Source organism: Oryx dammah, unplaced genomic scaffold, assembly GCF_014754425.2.
Source record: "Oryx dammah isolate SB20612 unplaced genomic scaffold, SCBI_Odam_1.1 HiC_scaffold_15, whole genome shotgun sequence".
Lineage (NCBI taxonomy): Eukaryota > Metazoa > Chordata > Mammalia > Artiodactyla > Bovidae > Oryx > Oryx dammah.
Window position 1 is genome coordinate 42,262,567 of NW_024070199.1, and position 25,261 is coordinate 42,287,827.

The following is a 25,261-nucleotide window of genomic DNA, read 5'->3' on the forward strand; positions in this document are numbered from 1 at the left end:
GGCAGGCGCTCCGCCTGCGCTCCGCGCTGACCGAGGCTAGGCCTCGAGTCCCCTCCCGCTGCGCTTCCCGCCGCGGAGGTCTCCCGGGCCGGCCCCGCCTCTCCGCCCAGGCCCCGCCCCCGGCGTGGCCCCGCCCCCAGGCGGAGCCGGCCTCGGGAGCCGCCGCTGGAGAGCAGGCAGCGGGACCCCAGCGCCGGAGGAGGCGGCCGGGCGGGAGCCCCAGAGGTACCGGCGGGAGCGGGGGAGCGGCGGCACTGTGTCGGGCGGGACAGGGGAGGAGGTGGCCTGCCGGTCAGCCAGGGTGATGTGTGGGTGGTAGGGGGTCCTCGCCGAGTTCGCCGCCTGCACCCTCCCAACCTCCCACTGGGCTCTAGTCCAGTCCCCTGCCTCTGACTGGTGCCGCCCCCACCTCCTTTGCGTGGACAGCCCGGCCCAGCCTGTGGCGGGTGAGTGAGTGGATGCGGCGGTTACCGGCTCCTCTCAGAGGAGCTGGCGACTGTCCGGCTGCCTGCTGGCTGTGTGCTGGCTGTGTGCCGGGCACCCCCTGTTCTGGGGCTCCCCTTCTCCTAGGGCGGCCTCCGACCCAGCTTTTGCATACCGCCCCCCAGTCCCGCGCCTGGCCTGGGAGGAAACATCTGTCGCGCCCTCTGGCAGTAGAAATGGGGTCATGACCTCCAGATGTGCTGGGAAGTGTCCAGAGCCTCCTCCTGGGGCAGCCAGGCCTTCCGGATCTGTGGGAGCAGGCCGGCCCCCTCCTCGCCAGTGACACAGGCCATAAGGAATGTCCTGGCCTCAATGGACCCTGTGTGAAGCTGCTGGATGGGGGGCAGAGCCCAAGAACACCCCTCAAGGCAGGGCCAGAGCCCAGCAGGCGCTGGGCCAGAGCAAGAAGCAGCCCCCAGCTGTGCACACACAGATACACAGAGCTCGACCTGCACGGAGCGGGGACGGAGCGGGGGCCTGCACAGACCCCTGCCTCGTGTCCCCTCCCACCCCATCACACACACTTCACACACACACACACCCCCCACAGCCCAGGCCCTGGAGCTTGGCCCATGGAGCCAGGGCCTGTGTCTGCCACCATACACTTAACACATGGCCAGCTTCACTCACTTCCCTTTGCTTGCAATCTCCTGGCAGGGTTGGGAAGGGACAGGAAGGGTTAATTAACCTCATTTTGGAGATGAGAGAACAGAGGCTCACGGTCAGCGTCAGGAACTTTGTCCTAGGAGAAGCTAAGGGAGGAGGTACTCTGAGCTCTTGGAGGCCTGCCCTTGCTTGGTTCTGAAGCTCTAGCTGAGGGGTGCAGAGCGTGTGCCCCCACCCCCTCCCAGCCCAGCCCCACGCAGCCCTAGCTGACACATGAAAACCCACCAGCAGGCGCATGCACCCCGAGTGGGTCACCCACAGCCCTACCCCTGCCGCCCACTCCATCCTGGGTTCATCTGAGGGTGGCCGCCTCACGTTCTCACACCACGCTTTCTTTACACCTGCCCCTGGTCTCGACACGTTTCCGCACTTAGCAGGTCCCTGGGGCCTTCGGTGTCTCACTCGTACATCCTGTGAGACCTCAAGCCTTAGCCTAGCCCCACCTGCCCCACACCTACTCACACAGAGCTCAGAGTGGGGAAGTACAGCATCGCTTAGGCCCTGCAGACTGACAGGCCTAGCTGTCAGTCTGATCCTAGCTGATACAGAGTTGCTCTAGGCAAGAGCAGTCCCTTATGGGGACCTCGGTTTGATTGTCATGTGGGGTTCAGAATGCCCTGTCAGCCTCAATGTGGCCAGGTAGGCCGAAGTCCCCATGGGTCCCAGTTCCAGTCCTGGTCACCAGGACTTCCTCCCCTCCCCCCAGGCAGGGCCACAGAAGCCTGCAGGAGGGTGAGCCCAGACCTGTCCATCAGGTTGGGGTGACCGAGGTCCCATGACTGAGCTGGTGTGACCCCAGCACCTTCCTCAGGATGTGGGGCCGAGCAGGGGGCTGGGCCCAGAGCTGGGGCCACTTCCTGCACTGAAGGAAGTCCTCTTGCTGTCCCTGCTGACCTGCCACTGCCCCCTGGGAACCCCTGCGTCCTTGAGGTACCGAGGCAGTGAGGGCCAGGGCATTGAGACCCAGCCGCTGGGTGCTTAGTTCCTCTGGGATCCTGGAGGAAGTGGGAGGAGCAGGGAGGAAGGTCTCTGGGGACAGGACGTCCTCCCTTTGTCAAGTGGGCAGGACCCAGACACCAGTAGCCCCATGGGTTTCCCGTCCCAGTGGAGACAAATCATCTGTCTGGTTGGGCCAGCTCTTGGTGGAGACCCTTACCCTGGGCCCAGACCACAGCCAAGGTGTGTGAGTGGGAGCTGGGGAACCCTGGCGGCCCCAGGGTGGCCCGGGGCTCCCAGACCCTCAGGGACAAGGTCGCCACAGCCCAGCCCCTGGCCCTGCCCTGCACTGAGCTGGAGGAGGGGGCTGAAACCTCAGCCCCAGGCAGACGAGGAAGTGGCCAGGAAAGCGGAAGCGGCTTTGATGGTCGCGGAGGGGGCCGGAAGCCAACCCGCGTGGGGAGGACCAGGCTGGGGGCTGGGTTCCTGTTTTCTTCCCAGGCCCCTCTCAGTAGCCCACTCCTCCCTCAGGGCAGGAACCGGCCTGCCGGCTGGGCAGCAACCACCCGTGCCCGCCAATGCGGCCCGGCATCCGGAGAGCCAGGTCCCCAGGTCCGAGGCGCGCCCATGTGGGCCGGCGGCGGCGTGGGGAGCCCTCGGCGGGGCCCGGCCCCTGCGCCCACCGATGACCTCTTCGCCCGCAAGCTGCGCCAGCCGTCCCGGCCCCCGCTGACGCCTCACACCTTCGAGCCCAGGCCAACCCGGGGCCCGCTGGTGCGCAGCGGCAGCGATGCAGGCGAGGCCCGGCCTCCGACGCCGGCCAGCCCTCGTGCCCGCGCCCACAGCCACGAGGACGCCAGCCGCCCCGCCGCGCCCCCGGCCCGGTTCTTCGATCCGCTGGCACTGCTGGGGCTGCCGGCAGAGGAGCCAGAGCCTGAGTTCCCGCCGGTGCCTGAGCCGCGCTGCTTCGCCCACTATGACGTGCAGAGCCTGCTCTTTGACTGGTCTCCGAGGCCCCGGGGACCAGGGGCGCAGGCGGAGGCCAGCTCTGGGACCCCCGCTGCGGCTCAGGACCAGACTGCTAGCTCGGACCTGCTGCTCGAGGCGCCTGGCTTTGTGAGCGAGCTCGGGGGCGAAGGCGAGCTGGGCCTGGGGGGACCGGTGTCTCCACCTGTGCCCCCGTCACTGCCCAATGCGGCCGTGTCCGTCCTGGAGGAGCCGCAGAACCGAACCTCTGCCTACAGCCTGGAGCACGCAGACCTGGGCGCCGGCTACTACCGCAAGTACTTCTACGGCAAAGGTGAGGGTCACCTGCAGCGCACTGTTCTCTCTGTCGAGTCCCTGGCTCTGTAAAGCGTCGGGCTCTGTCTCTGGGTCAAGGCTGTCCAGCTGTAACCACCTCCCTGCAGCCAAGCCAGGCCTCCCCTCACACCCAGACATGTCCTCTGCCTCTGTCGGGTTCATCGTACTCCTCTGGGCTGGGGAGAGATTTCCTAGGGCCATTGCTGGGAGCTGAAATCTGAACCCCTGCACCTGGGCATCTTGTCATCATCAGTGTTCACATGGGAGAGCCCCGGATATTCTGGGAAAGAATATGGGCATGCTGGGCAAGGCCATGCAGGATCTAGGCTTTGGAGCAGAGAGGCATAGCCCCCTGGGTCCGGGGTGAGATATACGGGCGAGGCTTAGAGCCCAAGTGTATAATAGGTGCGGACAGGAGTCAGGATTTGGCTTGGTAAAATGCGGGCAGGGCTGAGGAGGGGATGATCTGAGCTAGTGTGATGGGGACCTGAGAGGGGGACTTGGTGATGGGTGTGGTTGAGCAAGGGTGGGACTGCTGAGGGGCGAGGCTGGTCATCGGCCTCCTGCTCCCGGCAGAACACCAGAACTTCTTCGGCCTGGACGAGGCGCTGGGCCCGGTGGCAGTGAGCCTGCGGCGGGAGGAGAAGGACAGCAGCGGAGGGGGCACTGTGCACAGCTACCGCGTCATCGTGCGGACCACGCAGGTGGGCTAGGGTCATGGGAGCCAGGCCGCGGACTGTCTCCGGAGCCGCCTGCGTGTATCCTGAGCGCCCCTACATCCCATCCTCCTTAGCTCCGGACCCTCCGAGGCACCATCTCAGAGGACGCGCTGCCGCCAGGGCCCCCCCGAGGCCTGTCCCCGAGGAAGCTTCTAGAGCATGTGGCCCCGCGGCTGAGCCCCACCTGCCTGCGCCTGGGCTCAGCTTCACCCAAGGTGCCTCGCACACTGCTCACCCTGGACGAGCAAGTGGTGAGTGGGCAGGGCACCCCTGTCCTAGAGCCAGACCTGGTCTGAACCCAGTCTGCCCAGCTCCTAGCCACCCACCCTTGACCTCACGCTGGACGAGCAAGTGGTGAGTGGGCAGGGCACACCCTCGTCCTAGAGCTCAACCTAGTCTGAATCAAGTCTGCCCAGCTCCCAGCCACCCAGCCTTGACCCTGATCTTGAGCTGGACGAGGACCCCAGAAGAGCTAGCTTTTCAAAAGGAGGGCATGAGAGGTCATCTGGAACCTTGCCTCTCAAGACCAGCAGCATCCACTTCACCTGCGGGCTTGTTAGAAAGGCAGGTTCTGGGTCCTAACCCACACCTACTGACTCAGGCCCTGCACGTGAAGAGATCCCGAGATGATTCCCATGTGCCTGTCAGCTGAGGAACACTGTCTAATCACCACTCCCTCTTCTCGAAAGTCCCTCTCATTCTTTGTCAGTTTGCCCTGCAAGGCCCTGCTGGGCCTCCTGCTAGTTTGGGGCGCTTGCTCCTTCCACTGTGGGCCCACTCAAGCCAGCTGGAAGTCCTTCCCTACCCTGTGCTGAAAGTTACTACTCACTGGCCCTGACTTTCCTCTTTGGTCATTCAGTCTGTCAGTCACTCAACAAACATTTCCTCATCCCTTGGTACCAAGCTCCAGACTGGATGCTGGAGACTTGTCTAGTCCAGGTTCTGTCCTTGAGTAGCTCACAGCCAGGTGGGGGAGAGACCCACAGAGAATCACGGATAATCATGAGCAGGATAATAGTGAAAGGGAGATGCTGAGGGCTCTGTGGGGCACGAGGGTAGGGTTGATTGCCTTCCTTGGCCAGGAGGTTATTAGCATCATGGAGGAAATGCAAGAGCTCAAACCAGGAAGGGCAGGCATGTTCTGGGCAGAAGGAACAACCTGGGTGAAGCTTAGAGACGAAGAACTATTGCGCCAGGCGCCTGTGGGCAGTTCAGTATGGCTAGAGTGGGGCTGGGGGACAGGGTGGCAAAGGCTGGCCTTTGGTCCTGAGGGCGCTGTGGAGCCATGGAAGATCTGAGAGGTCAAGCAGCCCTCTGGCTGCAGTGTGGGGCCCAGACTGGAAGCCAGGCTGAAGGCTGTTGCAGTTGTCCAAGCCAGGCCTGGTGGTGACGATGGCAGAGGTGAAGAGGCGGTAGTCCAGGGACAGAGTGGCTGGTGGGGGTATTGTGAGATTCCCCTCCTTCTTGGCCCCTGAGAGAGGTATTTTTGTAGAGCCAGGGACCCTGGAGGATGGACGGGAGGGAAGAGTCACAGGGAGGAGGTGAGGTGCCAGGTGCTAGAAGGACATCCATGCAGCTGCAACCAGGAAAGGGGCTGCGCTGGAGGCCGAGATGGGGGCGTCATCTGTGGAGATGGCTGCTTTGGCCACCGAGGGCAAAGACCAGGAGTGGAGAAGAGGCCTGGACATGAAGGGGGCAGTCCCTGGGGTCACAGGCCAAGTGAAGTTCCTGTTGTCCCAAGTGCCAACTAGGGTGAGAGTATGTCAGGGTGAGGCCATGCCTGTGGTCGTTAAGAGGGGCTCAGGCTTTAAAAGTTGGGGTGGAAGTGTGGGACTCTAGGGGTTAGGAGGGATATAAGTGGGGACTGTGGGTGTAGACAGGCTTACTGTGAAAAAGGGAGGTGGAACTGGAGGGCCCTGGGCTCGTTGGCACGGTGGCAGGGCGCCCTGAGCTGTGCACAGTTAACCCCAGATGCAAAGGAGCCAGAGGAGCTGGGAGCAGAGGGTGAGAGGTGGTGTGGAGCTCCAGAGGTTATGGTTTAGGTGCCTGGGACTCCAGAGAGGGGAAGACAGGCTGGCCGTGGGCTAAGGAAGATGACTGTGTGGACGCTGATTGGGATCAAGCATCTTCTGTGCAGGGTCCTTTCCGTGAACCACGTCCTCTGTGGTCCCATGAGAACCAGCCACCGCCTGGTTCCTTCCCACCTTGCCCTCTTCTGCCCTCTTGAGCGCCCGGAGCAGGAGAGACCAAACCCACTTGATAGGGTCGTGGCTTAGAGAGGGCAGAGGCAGTCCCACCCCCAGGCCAGTGTCCCGTCCATGCCCCAAGGCCCCCAGGGTGTTGCTGGGAGATGGAGGCCTGAGCCTTCCGCCTGTGCCCTCCTCCTGCAGCTGAGCTTCCAGCGTAAGGTGGGCATCCTGTACTGCCGGGCGGGCCAGGGCTCAGAGGAGGAGATGTACAACAACCAGGAGGCAGGACCCGCCTTCATGCAGTTCCTCACCCTACTGGGCGACGTGGTTCGGCTCAAAGGCTTTGAGAGCTACCGGGCCCAGCTGGACACCAAAAGTGAGGTCCAGGGGGTCAGGGTGGGGTGGGGTGGGCGGAGACACATGCTGAGGGGCAGACTGCCTTGGCAAGAACTAGCTGCCGGCTCACTTTTCTGTCCTATCTTGTCCTAGGGCTGGGGCCGGGGGTGGAGAGTTCTCCTGGTAGGCTGAGGACATGCATTGGGGGTTGCGAAGGCTGGGAGGAGGGGCTGGGAAAACCCTGGTGCCCTACTGCCGGAGCTGGGCCATGGGGGTTGGTGGGCACCACCTCTCCCCACCAAACACAGCCCCAGCCTAGCCCCGGCCTGTTGTGTTGGAAAGGTCCCAGGGTTCCTGGGAGGTGACCTCCTGCCTGCCCTCCTCTCTCAGCTGCTCCGCACACACTGGTGCCTAGGCCAACATCTGTCCTCTCCTGGGACATCCGCCCCCGCTTCTCTTAGCAGATCGTTTCTTATTTCTGTCTCCATTCTGTCTCAGCATCCCAACCCCAGGCTGGATCCTATGGTGGGAGGGAGTGGGGGTGGGCGGGGAACGGGGAGCAGAGCTCGTGGCCTGGACCTTGGCTGGTGGTGGGAAGGAGTTGTCCACCTGCTGGCTGGGGAGGACAGAGGCTCCAGCCTGTGCACAGGGACGGCAGGTCCAAGTCACCCAGATTCCCCTTGCTTTCCCGTGGTGTCCCCAACTCCCCGGCCACAGCGGATTCCACAGGCACACACTCCCTCTACACCACGTACCAGGACCATGAGATCATGTTCCACGTATCCACGATGCTGCCGTACACCCCCAATAACCAGCAGCAGGTGTGACTGGGGCTCTGGGGAACCAGGGAGGGGTGCTGCGTGGGCGGGACCTTGGCCTGAGCTCTGCTGACCCCCAGCTTCTCCCTCCCAGGTAGTGTGACTCCCCAAAGACAGACACCCCAGGCCTGCACTGGAGAGCGGGTGGGGGCCATGGGTGCCCAGGCACTGCCTGGCTTGAATGAGTAGGGACATGGGGAAGCCCTGCTCACATGCCTCTCCTCCTAACCCCCAGCTCCTGCGGAAGCGCCACATCGGCAATGACATTGTGACCATCGTGTTCCAGGAACCAGGCAGCAAGCCCTTCTGCCCCACCACCATCCGCTCCCACTTCCAGCACATATTCCTAGTGGTGCGGGCGGAGGCGCCCTGCACTCCGCACACCTCCTACAGGTGGGCGCCCCGGGGTTCCAGTTCTGCCAAGGGTGCCTCTTCTTGGACCTTCCCTTTGCCCCTGACTACAGCCTCCCTCCCCATAGGGTGGCCGTGAGCCGCACTCAGGACACGCCGGCCTTCGGGCCAGCTCTGCCTCCTGGCGGAGGTCCCTTCGCGGCCAACGGCGACTTCCGGGCCCTCCTGCTGGCCAAGGCGCTCAATGGCGAGCAGGCGGCGGGCCACGCACGCCAGTTCCACGCCATGGCCACGCGCACACGCCAGCAGTACCTGCAGGACCTGGCCACCAACGAGGTGACCACCACGTCGCTGGACTCGGCGTCGCGCTTCGGCTTGCCTTCCCTGGGCGGGAGACGGCGGGCAGCCCCCCGGGGTCCAGGCGCTGAGCTGCAGGCGGCAGGCGCACTGGTGTGGGGCGTGCGCGCGGCGCCCGGGGCACGGGGCGCGGCCGGAGCCGAGGCGGGCGGCCCCGACGGCGCCGAGGTGCCCTGTCTGCTAGGCATCTCGGCCGAGGCGCTGGTGCTGGTGGCGCCACGCGACGGCCGGGTAGTCTTCAACTGCGCCTGTCGAGACGTGCTAGCCTGGACCTTCTCCGAGCAGCGGCTCGACCTGTACTATGGCCGCGGGGAGGCGATCACGCTGCGGTTCGACGGGCCCCCTGGCCAAGCCGTTGGCGAGGTCGTGGCGCGCCTGCAGGTGAGGCGCGGGATTAAGTTCGGGGCGCGGCAGGGAGGAGCCTGCTTTGGGACCCCTCGTTTCCGCCACCTCTCCTGCGAAAGGGAGAGTCGGAGTGGCGGGGGCACACCCAGTCTGGGAGCCTGGCAGAGCTGGAACTGGGGGTCCTCAGGCCCTCTTCCACGGGGTGGTTACTAATGCCCTCCCCGGGGCGGGGGGTGGGAAAGGGTCCGTGTGACCTGGGACGTCCTGGGTCTGGCGCTGGGGCCGCGCGTCCTCCGGCGGCGCCGCTCACGCCCCGCCCTACCCCGCCCCAGCTGGTGAGCCGCGGCTGCGAGACCCGCGAGCTGGCGCTGCCCCGCGACGGCCAAGGCCGCCTGGGCTTCGAGGTGGACGCCGCCGGCTTCATCACGCACGTGGAGCGCTTCACGTTCGCGGAGACGACCGGGCTGCGGCCTGGGGCGCGCCTGCTGCGCGTGTGCGGCCAGACCCTGGCCAGCCTCGGCCCCGAGGCCGCTGCCCAGCTGCTGCGCTCGGCGCCCAAAGTCTGCGTCACCGTCCTGCCCCCCGACGACGGCGGCCGACCCCGCAGGTCAGGGTGCCGGGACGCAGGGTGGTGGGAGGACCGGGCAGCTTGGCCACCGCGTCGTTTATGCTTACTGTGTCCCGCTGGCGACAGGAACCTTGCGTGGAGGCTTTTCCCTTAGAGAACCCCATGTCCCTTATTTAATCTCTCTGAACGGCAGGTGCCTTATGGGTAGAAGGAAGCCAGTTAAGCACTGTCTTCACTGCGGGGAAAGATCGAAGTGCAGCTCCCCCTAGCTTTCTCACAGACACCCTCACACACTTGACTACCTGCTGCTTTAAAGCAGGGACATGCTGGCTTCTGTAAAGAGAGAGAGGGAAAATATTTCAGGTTTTCTGGGCTATCTGGTTCCTGCTGCAGGTGCTCAACGCTCTCACAGGTGCTCAAAAGCATCCACAGATGTCACATAAATGATGAGTGTGGGCTCTGACGTTTGAATTTTATATGACTTTCACATGCCATTGATACATTCTTTTTGTGTTTTTTCCCAACCAATTAAGATCGTAAAAACCTATCCTTAGTGTTCAGTACTCCAGAAACAGGCACATCTGCTAAAACAGAAAAAAAGCCAAGAGGCTGGATTTGTGCCCAGGCAGTACTTTCTGGATCTCTACTCTGAGCGGTTTTCCCACGTTACTTAAACCCTCACAGCAAGCCAGGAGATCAGTAGTATCATCTCCATTTCGCGGTTGGAGAAGTTGACATAGAGTGATTTGCTCAGGATACACGTGGGCAGCCCTATGATTTGAACTGAGGTCCCATGGACAGAGGAGCCTGGTGGGCTACAGCCCATGGGGTTGCAAAGAGGCAGACGTGACTGAAGTGATCAAGCACACACGCACACACATGCCCGCGGGAACAGTGGCCAGCAGCCAGGCAGACTTCTTTCACTGTTGTTAGGCAGCTGGGAGTGCTCTCCTCCTGGAAGCAAGCCTCTGGCACAGCTGGGAGTGGGGCTGGTGGTGCTGGACACCCCTCCTGACCCCCTCTTCCCCCCGCAGGAGCTTCTCGGAGCTGTATACGCTGTCTCTGCAGGAGCCTAGCCGGCGGGGGGCTATGGAGCCGGTGCAGGATGAGGCCCCTGCTGAGGCCCTACTGCCTGACACGAAGCAGCTGCTGCAAGTCTGCCTGAATGACAGCAGCGGTCCTCCAGGGCCTGGGGACCTGGCGGAGGAGAGGACTGAGTTCCTGCACAGCCAGAAACCACCGTCACCCTGCAGGTACCCCCTCGGCCTCCCCTCTCCTGCAGCCCAGGAGGCCTCTGCACGCAGGGGCCACAGGCAGGCACAGCTCCCAGTGCTGAGCAGTCCCTGCCCTCGCAGCTCCGATGCGGCCCCAGTCCTGCCCAACACCACCCCGGACCTCCTCCTGGCCACCACGGCCAAGCCGGCAGCACCCAGTGCGGGTAGGGAGACACCCCCCGCTCAGGTGAGCAGAAGCAAGGCTCTGGAGCCCCACAAGCAGGGGTGGGCACAGTGGTCATCCCTCATCTATACCCACTTCCGCCCCCCAGGACGGGCCAGGCAGCCCCGGTGGCTTTGAGGACAAGGACGAACCGGCCCCAGAGCTGAGGGCCTCTTTTTGGCCACGAACCTTGTCTCTGAGGAACTCTATCAACAAAAGTGAGTCTGGAGCAAGGGTGGGGGTGGGGGTCTAGGAGCAGAGTGGGAGGGGCCCTGGCCTGCGCTTCCCTGGCTGAGCCCACCCCTGCTGCCCACAGTCATGTCTGAGGCGGGCAGCGAGACTCTGGAAGACGAGTGGCAATCCATCTCGGAGATTGCCTCCACTTGCAACACCATCCTGGAGTCGCTCTCCCGGGAGGGTGAGGCCACCAGGGTGCTCCGGGGGTAGGGGGTGGGCATCAGGGGCGCAGGAGCCAGAGTGGGGCTCTCTTGCTTTACGTGCCCGAACGGTCTCTCTGTCCCCACAGGACAGCCCATCCCCGAGAGCGGAGACGCCAAGGGAACTCCAAAGTCTGATGCTGAGTAAGCCTCCCACCGACCTACCCCTCACCCTACGCCCAGTGTTCGTGCCCACGCCTTAGAGGGAAGCTCTGTACACCTGAGTCAGAAGACGGGGGTTGGGCCCCTCTCACACGGGTGGGTCTGGGTACCAGCCCCAGTCCCCCTGAGTCCTGACTTCCGTGTCCCCAGGCCAGAACCCGGGAGCCTGTCCGAGAAGGTCTCTCACCTGGAGTCCATGCTCAGAAAGCTGCAGGACGACCTGCAGAAGGTGACACGGTGGCCGCGGGGTGCGGGGACTCATGGGGCTGCCCTGGGAGCGGGGCTGGGGGCCCACCACCCTGACTCCTGCCTCCCCCCTACCTCCACCTCCTCAGGAGAAGGCAGACAGGGCAGCCCTGGAGGAGGAGGTGCGGAACCTGCGGCACAACAACCGGCGGCTGCAGGCCGAGTCAGAGAGCGCAGCCACCCGCCTGCTCTTGGCCTCCAAGCAGCTGGGCTCCCCGGCCACTGACCTGGCCTGAGCCTTCAGGCAGGCCTCAGCCTGGCTGCCCGTTTGCTGGAACTGCCCGGCTGCTCAGGGCCCCTGGGCCGCCCAAACTGGGCCCTCCTCAGGACCTCTCCCTGCGCGAGGCGTGCGGCGCTGCCCCACTCCCTGGCCCAGATGGTGGCACAGTCGCCCTCACCCCACCTGTTTGTAAATATTCTGTGGAGAAAAGGGCACTTCAGGGAATAAAGAAGCCACTGCTCTTTGCGTCTACACAAGTGTTCATGACGTGAAGGGGGAAGGGGTTTTGCTCCCATAGGCTCTGGCCAAACTCCCGGGACTGGTTAGGGAAGCCCTGGGGACACTGGTTCAGAGTTGGGCTGCCACAAACTGGGGGGGGTTCTCTGAGGCTAGGCCATTCCTTGTCTTCTGTTCCACAAACATTTATTTGGTCTGTTGGGAAGCAAGTCACCACACTCTGTACCGATTTTGCTTAACTGTAGGAGCCAGGCCCTTGCCCTGGAACCAAACCCAAGGGGCTGAGCTCAGAAGCAGAGAGTGGACCTGCTGGGCAGGGGAGGGAAGGTGCTGGCCATGCCCCCCTTTAAAGGCCTTGACCCCAGTACAGGGAGTCCTCTCCTTTCTGCAGACACTGAGCCCCCAAGCCTGGCACTCCTCAGTCACCTGGCCATATCTTGCAGGGCCCAGTTCCAGAGGTAGGAGCTTCTCTGCCTTACCTGCCTGGGAGATGTTTCCATGTCTCTGACTCACTTGCTTTCTCACCAGCCTCTGACCCCTTGTTCCTCACCAGGCTGGGCTCTTTCCTGTGAGTGGCATCAGCAGGTCCAAACTTGGATTATGTCTAAACTCTTTGTTTTTGGGATCTGAGGCCCAGACAGGACACTGACTTGGCTAGCATCACATGCCTTGTCCAGCCCTGCTGAGACCCAGGCCACCGACTTAGGCTTTGGCAGGATTAGCCAGGCTCTGAGAAACCAGGTCAGGGGATCAGGAGGAGGTAATGTGAGTTGCCGAGGTTCACTGTCCTGTTCACAAGATAAAGAAGTCAAGGGTATCCTGGGTAGGACCAGTTGGTTGGGGGGCTACTGGACTGGAATTGGCTTTTCAGGGACAATGGCACCCCACTCCAGTACTCTTGCCTGGAAAATCCCATGGACGGAGAAGCCTGGTAGGCTGCAGTCCTTGGGGTCGCTAAAAGTCGTACACGACTGAGTGACTTCACTTTCACTTTTCACTTTCATGCATTGGAAAAGGAAATGGCAACCCACTCCAGTGTTCTTGCCTGGAGAATCCCAGAGACGGGGGAGCCTGGTGGGCTGCTGTCTCTGGGGTTGCACAGAGTCGGACACGGCTGAAGCGACTTAGCAGCAGCAGCAGCAGGGGTCAAGGAGGCTGGAGCTGAATCAGAAAGGGCTGTGAATTGGGAGCACTGGGGCTCCCAGCACTGGGTCCCAGGTCTCACCTGGTGGACTATAGTGAGGAGGCCTCACAGGCAGGGTGGAAGGCTCTGGTTACTCTCTGGCTGTGAGTCTGCAGAAAATGGGTCTGGTGATGTGGTGGGTAGATGTCCAAAGGGAGGGTGATGAGATTTGGGTGTAAGAGCACTACAGGGAAGGTATGGCCAGGGAGGCAGCTGTAGTTGCAGCCCCAGTGGGCAAGGTGGTCGCTTAAACTAAGGGATGGCCATGGGGGTGGGGATAATGGGGCACATCTGCCAGGACCAAGTGAGGAAGTGAACTCCAGTTGCTAGGGAGAAGGTGGAGAATCCACGGTGGTGGCCAGGTTTCTGACTGGAGCCCTGGAGGCTGCTAAGGCCATGACTGAGGGGAAAGGGCAGGCTGGAGATGGCTAGGGTCCCTTGGAACACCGAGATTTTGAAAGACCTGAGGGATGTCAGGGTGAGATGTCCAGAGGGCGGGCGCACAGGAGAGAGAAGTCAGAGCTGGAGACAAAGATTTGGGACGGGCGAGCCATGGTCATGATGAGATCACTCAGGGACTGTGGGAAGGGCTTTCGGGGGAGAGCAGGAGGTCACTTCAGGACACTGGGGAAGCCGAGAAGAGCGAGGCACAGCCTGAGGTGGAGGACCCGAACTCACTAATTCCCTCCGGGCCTCAGGTTGATGACACTGCGGGCAGTTTCGGCCATCAGTTTCCTCCGGCGAGGAGTCTTCCCACCCCGCCAGGTCCTTCCCGGCGCTCGCCCTGGCCCTGTCCGCAGCGCAGCAGCTGCAAACGCCACCTCCGCACGCACTCCCGCCGGGGTCCTGACCCGGCCACGGCTCCTGGGTCCCGACCCGGCCACGGCTCTTGGGTCCCGACCCTCGGGCGTAAGTACCGCTCGGCCAGGCCCCGGGGTGGCCCACCTGCTTCAGACCCCGCCCCCCGAAAGAAACGCCGCAGCGCAGCGCGAGTCGCTAGATGCTTTCCGGTTCCCCAACATTGCGCCGCTAGCTGGCATCTTTTCTCGTAGACGCCATCGGAACCTGCACCCTGGGCCTCCTGTGTTCCCAGGGGACTCGCTAGATCTGCAGCAACGTCTCACTGATACCTGAGTGCCTTCACCCTCCCGCAACCCTGCGACGCCATCGGCCTCAGGATGGGCTTTTCCCGAAGCGCACTGCCTTGCCGCCCCGTTGTAGAAAGCTATACGTGCGCTTGCGCACTCGGGAAGGCAGGCCCTCGCTTTCTAGGGCCGGTGGCTGACTCTGCTTTACTGCGCGTGCGTCGGGACAAAACGGAAGTATGTCTGCCTCTAGCCCGTGGGCCGTGGCTTGGTTTTTATTCAGGACTCCTGGGCCGTGCGCGGTGGTGGAGAGGAGGCGGCTTCCGATTTAAGACTTCCTTGGTCCTCCCAGGGCAGGGTATGAAAGGACAGACCTTCACCTGGCACCTCCCTTACCAACCACTTAAGAGATGAAATCCAAACCTCTTAGCCGAGCCTCCTCATCTTTTACAGACTGGCCCATCGAATCTTTCCAACATCGTCTCTTAACCCCGCTTACCTATAAATCCTGGCTAGCCCCTCTGCTGACGTATAGACCTGAAGCTAGCGTGGCCTTTGTGAAGCCCTTCCTGAAAATGCTCCATCCCCACAACTCCTGGGTCCAACCGGCTCTCGGGCTCTCGCTAGGCTAGGACTTCCCCTCGCCCCCCATAGCCGCCTGCTTTCATTCACTGGCTGGTAGCTAGGAGTGTCCACGGATGTCCGTGGACTGCAAGCTCCCCAATGGCAATGTATTCCTCCAGCAAATGTGTGCCTCCAACTCTGTATCACGAACATCCAACCTGAAATGACCAGCAAAGAGTGTGCTCAAAAAAGACAAATCTCTAGCCAGCATGGCAACAAATTTATTAGTTCAGAGTAGAAAAAGCAATAGTCTATAAATGCTTTGATTCTTCAGTAAAAACTGAGCCTCTTGACTGGAGAGCAGCCAGCCTGCTCTCCCCGACTCTGAACAGCTCGTCCTACCATTAAGGCACTTGAGAAAAGGAGGAACAGAGCAGTCTCAAAGAGAACCTCCCTGGATTTTGGAGAAGGCCAATACTGCCCCACCAGTCCCCTTCAACCACAGCCCAGCAAGGGAAGAGCTGGCAGAGACCTCCGCGGGTGGGCAAGACCAGGCCCTCAAAGGCTGGTAGTTAGGCACAAAGAATGCCACACCAGAGAGGGGAGCGTAACAGGGGCATTATTTTGCCTCAAGGTATAAATGAATCTATGATTTGAGGAAGACACTTGTAATAAGGCTTTGTGGCCTCCAAGGCCATAGCTCCAGCCTACCCATCTCTCTGGGAGAGTACCAGAAGCTGGAGGGTGGGGCTGGAGGACCCCAGAATTTTCTGTAGAGCCTGGAGCCAAACATCAGGATAAGGGATGGAAGAGTCTGAGTCTTCCCAGCTCTCCCCTTTCCAGAGAAGTTAATGCTTCTGCTTAAGCACCTCCAAAAAGAGAGAGAGATACTGCCAATAAAAGAATAAAATGCACCCCCCCCTCCCCAGGAAGACACCACCCAAAGAACCTGGGGGCAACTGGAGCACACCCTCCCAGAATCCGTAAGTGCGTGCTTTGGGAGGGCTTCAGTCCCTTGCTAACCCACTGCTCTGGGCAGGGCGGGTGTCACCCCTTTAGGAGCTGATCTGACTCAGAAGGGCTGAGAAGTCCATGTCCGCGATGGAGGAGAAGTCTTCATCCCCCGAGAGGAGGCCATTGGTGAGCCCAGGGGGCCCCAGGGGAGTGGGAGCTGGGTCAGGGGGCCTCTGGGACCCTGTCACCAGGCGAGTTATAGCCTCAGGGTACTCCATCAGCATGGGCTCAGCTGTGTGGGGGCCCATGGGTACACCCTGGTTCAGCAACTGCTGAAACTCAGAGTTGTCGACAGATGCCAGGTCTGTGAACACGGCAGGGTCAGTGCTGTTGCCGAGCAGAGCCCCCAGGTCTTCATCGGTATCAAACTGCAGATGCAGCAGGGCCTCTGCCAGTGTCCCTTCCCCGGGCTGGTTGGTCTTGGGGGCAGGCGGGGTCACAGCCTGAGCCAGGCCTGGGGCTAGGGCCTGGGCCAGGGTTGATGCCATGCCTGGGGCTGGGGCTGGGGCTGGGGCTGGGGCTGGGACCGGGGCCAGGACTGGGGTCTGGGTCAGGACCGGGGTGGGGGCTGGTGCCAAGGCCGAGGTCTGGCTTGGGATCTGCCCAGAAGGAAAGACCATGGGGGAAAACTCCTCAAAGTTGATGGTGCTGAGAGATGGCGTAAAGGAATAGGGCTGGGGAGCTGGAGAAGAGAAACAGAGGCAGGGGTCAGAAAAAGCCTTGGAAGCGCCCCCCCCAGCCTCTGCACCCCAGCCGCTGCCTCGAGTGCTGAGGCTCACCCCTTCCCTGTGGCGTCACCGCCGGCACCCTACTCCCTCCTCTTACCTAATCTGGCCTCCCCTGTAGGGCCCAGTTCCAGGCTCCCCTCCGTGAAGCCCTGCCTGTCTACCCTGGCCCACAAAGCTCTCACAGCCTTAGAGGAAAGGATGCTTTCAGAGCCGGCATAGCCTTGTGCCCGAGCAGCCGGCAGGGAGCAGCGCCTCTTCCTCCTTCTCTGAGACACACAGCAGCATATACATTACAGGTTACCGTTTTGCTACCTCAGAGGTGACTGTTTGGTTGCCCCACTTCAATGGAGAACTGAGAGCAGAGACTGCATTTTTGAAACTTCTGCATCTCAAGGCATCCAATGTGGGTTTAACCGATACCACAGGGGTTCTCATCCCCAGGGTGGTGCTGGTTCCTGGGACACACTTCCCAAGCCTCTGATTCCCCAGCTCTGTAAGGGGCCCGGGAATCGGCATCTTCACCGTTTCCCAGCTGGCTCTGATTTTAGGCCACGAAGGCTCAGGCCCTGAGAAACAGGAGCCCAACAGCGAGCAGGTTTCAGACACCTGCTGGTGAGACTGCTCGACTCTCTCCAAGAGGTCTGGAAACCATGGATCGAACAGATTTGAGCCTACAGTTCCAGTGTGACGACCTTAAGGAAATCCTCACCTGGCTTGGGGACGGAGGCTGAGCCGCGATTAGGCACAGCGATGCGCCGGGTTGGAGGCCGGGGGTCGGTGGGTCCTGTGGGGTGAAGGCTGGTCAGTTCTTGGTGTCTTGGGTCCCCTCCCTGCCCACTGCTCTCTGATTCTCCCGCCGCCCCCTCTTACCATTGAAAGGGCTCTTTTTCATGATGCTCTTGAAGGTCTCGTATGTCCTTTTGCGCTTCTCCTCAATCCGGTGACGATCATCTGGGAGAGTAACGGAGGGAAGTGGGTCCTGCTTGTGCCAGTGGACCCCCAAAGTTCCCAAAGGACCCTCAGGAGGTAGGCGAGAAGACAAACTTTTTTCTAAGAACCTTTCTCTAAACCTCAGCCAGTGAGGACAGCTGCACAACCCTGTGACACTCCACAATTATAAGAATGCCGTGACTGTTTTGAGAAGACCTCCGTTAGCTGAATCTGCCCTCCAAAGGCCACACGGGTGACCCCAGTCAGGAGCCAGGAGCCATCGCAGGGTCCCACCTCAGGCTTCTCTCACCTGCACCACTGACGTCCCTGCTCCCGTCCAGCCCTGACCAGGCCTGGTGCTGCGCGCTCTGCTTTCTGGGGCAGCCCGAGCCTGACAGGCTGGCTTAAGACTTCAACAGACTCTTAACCTTCTCTCTGATAGTTTCTGAGTTTAGTCTGGAGCTTTCCAAACTCTCTAACTCTGCAGCACTTGGAGAAGCCCAAAGCACTTGACGTCAAGAGCCCAAAGCCAACCTCACCGTCTCACCTCAAACACCTGATCCTGGTTCCCTCCCCTTCGGTGTTCCCGCCCTACCTCTTTTGCCCTGTTCCCAAACGTTGGACACATCCTCAGCAGCTTCCTCTTTCTCACTCCCCACCATTCACCCTCTAGACACACATTCACCAAGCATCTGCATGCCAGGCTCCATTAGAGCCACTGGAGGTATGGCCCTGAGGAAGGAGACAAGGTTCCTGTTCCCCAAAGCTGTGACATCCAAGGGACAGAGGGACACCGACACAAGTGACAGGAGCTGAGGAGGGGACCAGGGTGAGTGACAGCACCAGAGGTAAGGTCGAGGGGTCCAGGGAAGCACTCGTGTGAGCCCACTGTGTGAAAACCTGGCGGCCAAGCGTTTCGAGCAGAGGCAGCAGCTAGAGCACAGGTCCCCAGAAGGACACAAAGGGCCCATGGGCTCAGGGTCTCGGAGGAGGCCGGCAGTGGGTGAGACGGTCTCGTGTGTTCCGTCTGTGAGGTTCACACAGCACCTTCTCTCCCGAACGACCGAACATCTTCCAAAACCTCCCCACCTGTGTCCCCCCTCTCAGATGCTCTGCACGCTGCTTCCAGACCTGCTCACGTCACTTCTCTGTTCAGAAACCTTAGGTGGCTCCCGAGGCCTTAGGATGTGACCCCAGATGAACGCGAGTCCAGCCTTCAAGGCCCTTCTGCCTAGAGCCTGCTCACTGCCCGACAACGTGAACTCCTGCCACAAAGCTGTCCCCAAACGTGCTGTGCCCGTTCCCTGCCCTTCTGCTCCACCCGCCTAGAGAATGCGCTTCTGGGTCTTTCTCCAACCTAAATGCTACCTCCTCCACGCAGCCGGTTCCAGTTCCCACAGTATTCTGCATACACCTTGCTGCTTCACACGTCATTCTGTGACACAGGCTGCTGTTTTGCATGTGTGCCTTCCTCATGTGACCGAGCTCCCAAAGGGCAGGGAACGTGTCTTATCCATCTTTGGACTGACGATACCTGGTGCAGAGCCTGGTGCCAAGTGGACACTCAGTCCTCATCTGGTGGGATGAACTGATGGCCGTTTCAGGCCTTGTTTTCCAGACTGTTAAACAGGTCCCAGGGCAGGACACACTTTCAGGCTGGATGACAGGCTTCAGATAAAGGATCACTTTGGCTGTTCCTATTTGAGCAGATGCCCGAAAGCCCTGACCACAGCATGACTGTGTGGTGGTGATAAGTACAGATATACTGCGGCAACAGATCCCAGAAACCAGACGGCCTGGGTTCAAATGAGGTCTGGGTCTATAACTCACTAGCTATGTGACCTCAGGCAAGTTAGATGCTATCTCCCACCTCAAAAGGTTCATGAGAGAATAAAATCAATTCACGGATATGCCTAGAATAGGGCCACACATGTCACAAGAGCTCACTAAGTCTTGGGCATCATTATTAAATGAGGTGAGAAGAAGAATCTGATTACTATGGAAATCTCTGCCCAACCCCAGCTTCTGACCTTCACCTACAGCTGTGGCATCCAGCCCGGCCTCACTCCCACCGGCTGGAGCCCACAGCCCTGCTGCTGCCCTGCCCAGCTGGATACCTGTGTCTGGCAAGTACTGGAATTCCATGGGCTCGCTGAGCTCCCGATCGGAAGGCCGCCGCAGCTGCATGGAAACGCGCACAGGGGCCTGCAGGCTGGGGTCTGCATAGGGCGGCGTCCGGAACACGATGGCCACTTGCCGGTGCACGTCAGCTTGTGAAAAAGAGCCTCGAGCCTCCCAGCCCGGTCCCGTGAAATACACCTCGATGTCCTCTGCAGGAGACAGGGCGGCCACGTGGGTGCTCAGCTCCCCCAGCCCGCCGCCCCCTGCAATTGCCGATACTTTTTTCTAGAGATGCATGGCCCTGCTGTCCCCAAAGAGTTGGGGACAGTGCTTAAACCAGCTCCTTAACACTTAGTGTGTCTGCTCAGCCTTGCCCCTCGCCTCCTGCTCCTGGGTCCAGCCCTCCTTCCGGCTGTGTACCTTTCTGCACCTTGTCACACAGCAGGAAGATCTCGTCCCCGCCGAGGCAGCTCCCAGAGTTCCGATTTACCCGGCAGATCTTGAGCTCGGCGGTGTTGGGGGCGCCTGAAGGTGTGGGAATAAGGAAGGAAGCCCTGAACCACCGGCGGTCTGCTGGGCTGACCTGCAGGAAAAGAAGGCTCCTGCCCAGCCCAGGGTCAAGGTTGCCTAGAGTTTGCTGACTACACCTTTGCAGCCAAGGTTCAACCATTTCCATTGGCTCCTCACACCAACCAATTCAACAACTCTTTATCTACCGGCACCTACTCCATGCCCAGCTCTGCTCTAGGCCTGAAGAACATAACCACACACAAAAGGTAAACATCTCTGCCATCATGAAGCATACAGTCCTATGAGAACCAAAGCGATCACAACTGCTGTTTCTCCACATGACCCAGGCAGTATTCAAGACCCATTCATACACGCCTTGGCAATGAATCCTTCCCTCCTGAGCCCCCCACCCCCCCACACACTGGTTTATCCTGGTTTTCTGGCCTTGGGGCTCCAAAGCCTTTTTATTTTCACGTATCCTACTGGCTACTTTAAAACGGCAGTTGACCAATGTCAGCCCAATCCATCTGTAAACTTCCTGTGAGCTTTCCTCATTGAATTCTTAGTTTCTAACATTATCTCGTTCCTGGAAGTTCATTTCCTGGAGTCATCAGTACAGTTCTGGGCACACCACCCTCTCGTCATGGGCTGGAAATGCCTGTCTCCCATCTGACTCCCTGCCAGCCTGGACGCTGCACCTTAAGGGCAGCTCTGCGTCTCCTCTGCCTCGTCTTTTTGGTCAGCACAGCGCTGGGCACAGAGGGGATGTCTGATACGTTGGGTGACTGGACGAAGTCAGAGCGACTCTTGCAGGTCACCCCTCCCCACCTCTCCTTTCCTCCTCACAGGCCCACCCCTCTCCCCTTCCTGCGGCTCCCTGACCACTCACGGTTGTCAAAGATGGGATGAGAGAGGACAGGCGCCAGGCGGAGGGGCCTGCCTGCCGGGTCCCGCACTGTCACCTGGAAGCAGAGCCGCACGGCATTCAGGTCGTAGTCCCCGCGCTGCTCTTCTATGGGAACTGTCAGAAAAACCGATGGTCAGGAGAGCCTGGGCCGGGGATGGGCTGGGGTGGAGCCGGGTGTGCGGGGAGCTCTGGGCTGGGAGGGCTGTTGGAAGGTGTGTGAAATAGCAGGCGTCCTAGAGGAGGGCGGTGGGAACGTTCTAGGCCCGTCACTGACTCCACCTGTGACCCTGAATATCCTGTCCCCTCCGCCCCCGCGCTCAGTCTGTTTCTCCAATGGTAAAATGTACTGAACGGGTGTATGTACTGAACGGGCACCACATCTTGGCCAGTGAGGGACACGTGAGGGGCAGGTGGCCTCAGAAGGGTACAGCAGCTGGAGGTGCTCCAGGCAGGCCCAGGCCTCCACTGTCGCCGCCCTCACCTTGGAAGGGGTTGTTGTTGGTCTGGATGCGCTGGCTGATGGCCTGCTCCAAGTCCCGCTTCTTTACACACTGGATCCCCAGGTTCTGAAAGCTGAGGGCCCCCCCCAGCATAAGCTCCACTGTCTCCAGCAGAGCCTGGGCCCTCCTGCCTTACCCACTCTGACCCTTATCCCCGCCCCAACTCACCAGGTGATCATTCCATTCTTAACCCCCTTGAATGCCACCCCACCCAACTGTGCCACGCTGAAAGCCACTCCTTACTTTGGCTGACAAGGCCCTGTGCCCTGCCGCTTGGCCCCAGCCACAGTCCCTGCCAGCTCCCTACCCTCTGCCCCAGAGCTTTCTTTTACCCTCTCCAAAGACATGACACTCATTCATATTTCAAAGCCTTTTGCACCTGTTCATTCTGCTGGGCATGTTCCGTCCGTGCTTCTCTACTTTCTCACATTTAGGTCTTACTTACGAGAAGCCTTTCTGACCTCCCAGCCCAAAGGAATGGGACCAGCTCCTTCACCCCCCGCCACCTCAGGCTATTCTTCCAACCTATTACTGCTTCATTTTCATCACTGAAATGATGACCTTCTAACAGTATCTTGTTCAGTTATTTGTACATTTATTTATGGTCTGCCTCTGTCAACCAGTACATAAGCTTCAGGGGAGACCGTTGGTTCAATGGCTTTCATTCTGACTACAAGAGGTGTGACACTCTAGCCACAGGGGTTAGGGGTTCAGGGGTGATTAGGGACCCACACCTTTGCCACAGAGCTCACAGGGAGCTCCTCCTATCTACTGGAGAGAGGAGACACACAGACAATTTCAAAACAAAAGAATCAGTTTGCAAAGCTGGAGAGGGAGCAAGCAGTGAGGAATTCTGCCCTCTGTCCAGAAACAATTAACATTGTAACAGCAACATAACTGCCTGCTTTTCCGATTCCCATCTCAGCACCACATTCCTCCACCCCCTGCCATCCCTAAGGAGCTCACCTGTGGATGCAGCGGTCCGGGCAGAGCTCAGCCTCATAGAAGCCATCCCGGCAGTCTTTCCCCACTAGCTCGTGGGGGTGAGGCCGGTGAGGAGGGTCCTTGGTGACCAGGGAGATGCGGACTGTCCCTGGCCCCGTGTAGCCATTGATCTGTCCAAAGTACAGAGAGCACCCTAGAGGGCTGGAATTCCAGACCCAACTCCCAGACACAGATTTCGGCATGGGGGCGTGGGGGCTGAAAGCAAGTCCCAGCCCTACTGACTCTGGGTCCCCTGCCCTGGGGCTCTGCTGACCTTGATAGTGGGGTGAGTCTTGGTGGTGTCTGTGCTCCTCTCGCCAGGGATGCTGCCGGCTGAGCGGCCCTCGCACTTGTAGCGGAAGCGCATGCCCCGCTGCTTGGGCTGCTCGATGATCTCCACATAGGGGCCAGAGGCCTGCGCAGGCTCTGCAGGGAACACGCGGGCCAGGCCCATCAGCCGCTGACCCCATCGCCCCTGACCCTGGGGAGCTCCTCCCGACCCACTGAGAAAGGATGGGCCACTTACCTTCGGAGAAGATGATGGGGAAGAAGTCTGAAAGGAGAGGGAGACAAGGGTCAGCAGGAGCCCACATCCTGTCCTCATCAGGGAAGGCCTGCTTCCCCGAGGTGAGGAGAGGGAGCCAGGCTCCTTCTCGGGGACACTCAGTCAGGGCCTGCTACCTGGAACCTTCAGGGAAACTAGGGGCCTGGGTAAGGGAGCCAGAAGCAAGCTTTTCCTGAGGGAAACCAGAGATGGCCGCCTCCCTCCACCAGGGGAAACTGAGTCACGGCCTTTCTGTTTTAAGTTACACTAAGGGAGGGCACTCCCCCATCCCGAGAGGAAACTGAGTCAGATACAATCTCCCCTAACAAGGAAACTAAGTTAGAACTGCTCAAGCCCCCACTCTCGGGTCCCAGGGGGAAACTGAGTCAACGCTCCCCCCAACACTCCACACCCAGGGGGAAACTGAGTCAGAACCCTTGATGCCCGCCCCGCCCCGCGCCACCATCCGGCCGGCCGCTCCCTGCGCAGCGCCCATCGGCGAACGAAGGGTCGGAAGGCGGCGAGGGGCCTCCCGCCGCGGTCCCCGCGGCCTCAGCGCCGCCGCCCCGCGGGGTCAGGGGAAGCCCTCACCGTCCATGGCCGGGGTCCCGGGGGCGGGGCCGGGGTCGCAGCTGGGCCCGCGGTGCGCGCGCTACTGTCGAGCCATTCGCCAGAGGCGGAAATGCGCCGCGCGCGCCCGCCGTCGCGTCACTGCCGGGAATCCGACCGCGCCTGCGCGATGCGTCTCCGTCGCCCTCGTCGCCGCTGCGGGTGCCGCCGCCACCGGGAGAGGTTCAGGGGCGAGCGCGCGGCGCGCGGAGGATGGGCAGGCCGCGCGCAGGGTGGATAGGCTGCTTGTGCCGGCGACCCGGAGCTAGTGCGCGCCGCGCGGGGCACCGACAGGCAGCTCGCCTGGAGGCCGCTCCCGGGGCTGGCGGGGCAGCTCGGCTCGCTCCCGAGTCTGGGCCCCGCCTGGAGGGCGGGGCCTGCGATTACTCACTATGTTTTTAGGGGATTTCGGGGGCCTCCTCCCGTCGGTCGGAGGAGTTTGGTGATGTCACCCCGATCCGGTCTGGAGCCAAGCTAGGGCTGCCGGGCTTCGACCGCCCGCCCCGCGCAGGGAAAGGCTCCGGCCTGCTTCGCCCGCAAAGGCCAGGTGGCTCAACTCTTCACGGTTTCCTAGTCAGTAAGAGTGCTTCTTGATGGTTATTGCCGCATAAGCACTTTTTAATTTCCTGTCCACCCCAGTCTGGATGCAACGAGGAAAAAGAGAAGTGGCCTGGACCTCTCCACCTGGCAGTACTCGGATCGTGGCCTTCGCGGAGCCTGCTGCACGTTAGCGTGATCAGAGGCTCCGTGCCGCGTCCGCTCGCGCAGTACCCGCAGGCTCGTCGGTTTAAGATCATCCACACTGCCGACCCTCGGGGGCAGTGGGTGGAGAGGGGTAGTCACCCAGGGGTAAATCTCTGGAGCTTGTCTCTGCAACCTGACACCTCTGTTCCGTTTGAACTCCCTTACCCGCCCCTCCTCCCCACGCCTGCCGCCCAGGGCTTCCTGCTGGGGTCCAAGAGTTTCCCAAAGCATTTCCACTGATTAACCGTCCTGTGACTCCTCGCCGAGGGTATCGTCCCCCAAGGTTTAACCCCGTACAAGCAAGTATGAACGGGTTGGGGGTCGGGCTGGAGCACACACCGCCCCCGGGAGGATTTTTCATCCCACAGTGGGGATGCTCCACGGCTGGCGGCAGCCTTCCCCAGATGCAGGAAGGGTTTTAATTTTCTCTAAGTTCGTTCTAAATTAGGGAATCGTGTGGGAATTGGAAAAGATTGGAAATTCTGACTTGCTTTCCCAGGCTCAAAAAAAACAGGAAGAGAAAAGTGAAAACAGTTACCACCCCTCCCACTCATTTCAGTTTCTCCTGTGGCTGCCCCGGATTAGAAACGGCACCTTACTTTTTCTGAGGAGGCAGTCGTCAGGAAGACAGAGTGGATTAATTATAATCTTTGATTAATGACACACAATCATCACTGATGCTAGCATGGTCCTCCTTTTAAAATTTAGATATGTATACCTTTCAGCTTAATACGAGTTCCAGTGCACCCACTGCAAAACTCAAGAGGCTGGATGGAAAAGCCATCAGAACTCATATCTACCCACCTGCTCCTCACCTGTTCATCCCCTCCTTATCCGTGTCTAGGGTGCCATCATCCACAATTCTGTATTTGTTGTTCCTTTAATTTTTCTAAAAAAATTTAAGAAAATTATATATACATGATGTTTGTTTTTGCTTAGTTTTGAACTGTAAGAGAGTATGGTATTTGTTGTCCTTCGTTATTTACATTTTTCACTCCACACATTACTAATATTCAACTGTTTCATAGT

The 25,261-nt window shown here is 60.3% G+C and overlaps 2 protein-coding genes across 2 annotated transcripts; one reads left to right on the forward strand and one right to left on the reverse strand.

Moving 5' to 3' along the window:
* The first annotated feature begins 159 nt into the window (after positions 1–159).
* SIPA1 (signal-induced proliferation-associated 1) lies at positions 160–11,824 on the forward strand. The gene is made up of 16 exons (XM_040256173.1): positions 160–225; positions 2,617–3,385; positions 3,964–4,091; positions 4,181–4,357; positions 6,497–6,671; positions 7,349–7,452; positions 7,685–7,842; positions 7,929–8,538; positions 8,835–9,109; positions 10,105–10,323; positions 10,426–10,531; positions 10,617–10,725; positions 10,824–10,925; positions 11,034–11,088; positions 11,257–11,335; positions 11,442–11,824. Exons 2-16 carry the CDS (start codon positions 2,713–2,715, stop codon positions 11,586–11,588), a joined length of 3,117 nt encoding a protein of 1,038 aa, XP_040112107.1. The 5' UTR covers positions 160–225; positions 2,617–2,712; the 3' UTR covers positions 11,589–11,824.
* A 3,076-nt stretch (positions 11,825–14,900) lies between these two features.
* On the reverse strand, positions 14,901–23,830 carry RELA (RELA proto-oncogene, NF-kB subunit). The gene is made up of 11 exons (XM_040256224.1): positions 23,471–23,830; positions 22,862–22,888; positions 22,610–22,761; positions 22,318–22,466; positions 21,333–21,424; positions 20,834–20,965; positions 19,855–19,959; positions 19,431–19,643; positions 17,254–17,334; positions 17,093–17,167; positions 14,901–16,337 (listed from the first exon to the last, which is right to left on the reverse strand). Exons 1-11 carry the CDS (start codon positions 23,475–23,477, stop codon positions 15,697–15,699), a joined length of 1,674 nt encoding a protein of 557 aa, XP_040112158.1. The 5' UTR covers positions 23,478–23,830; the 3' UTR covers positions 14,901–15,696.
* Between the last annotated feature and the right edge of the window lie 1,431 nt (positions 23,831–25,261).

Excerpts from the sequence above, each read along its gene's own strand:
- SIPA1 (XM_040256173.1), top strand. The coding sequence starts at position 2,713 with ATGTGGGCCGGCGGCGGCGTGGGGAGCCCTCGGCGGGGCCCGGCCCCT. Across the intron at positions 4,358-6,496 it reads TCACCCTGGACGAGCAAGTG|CTGAGCTTCCAGCGTAAGGT; the intron begins GTGAGTGGGCAG and ends CTCCTCCTGCAG. Across the intron at positions 8,539-8,834 it reads AGGTCGTGGCGCGCCTGCAG|CTGGTGAGCCGCGGCTGCGA; the intron begins GTGAGGCGCGGG and ends ACCCCGCCCCAG.
- RELA (XM_040256224.1), bottom strand. Across the intron at positions 22,467-22,609 it reads AGACTCACCCCACTATCAAG|ATCAATGGCTACACGGGGCC; the intron begins GTCAGCAGAGCC and ends TACTTTGGACAG. Across the intron at positions 20,966-21,332 it reads CAACAACAACCCCTTCCAAG|TTCCCATAGAAGAGCAGCGC; the intron begins GTGAGGGCGGCG and ends TTTTTCTGACAG.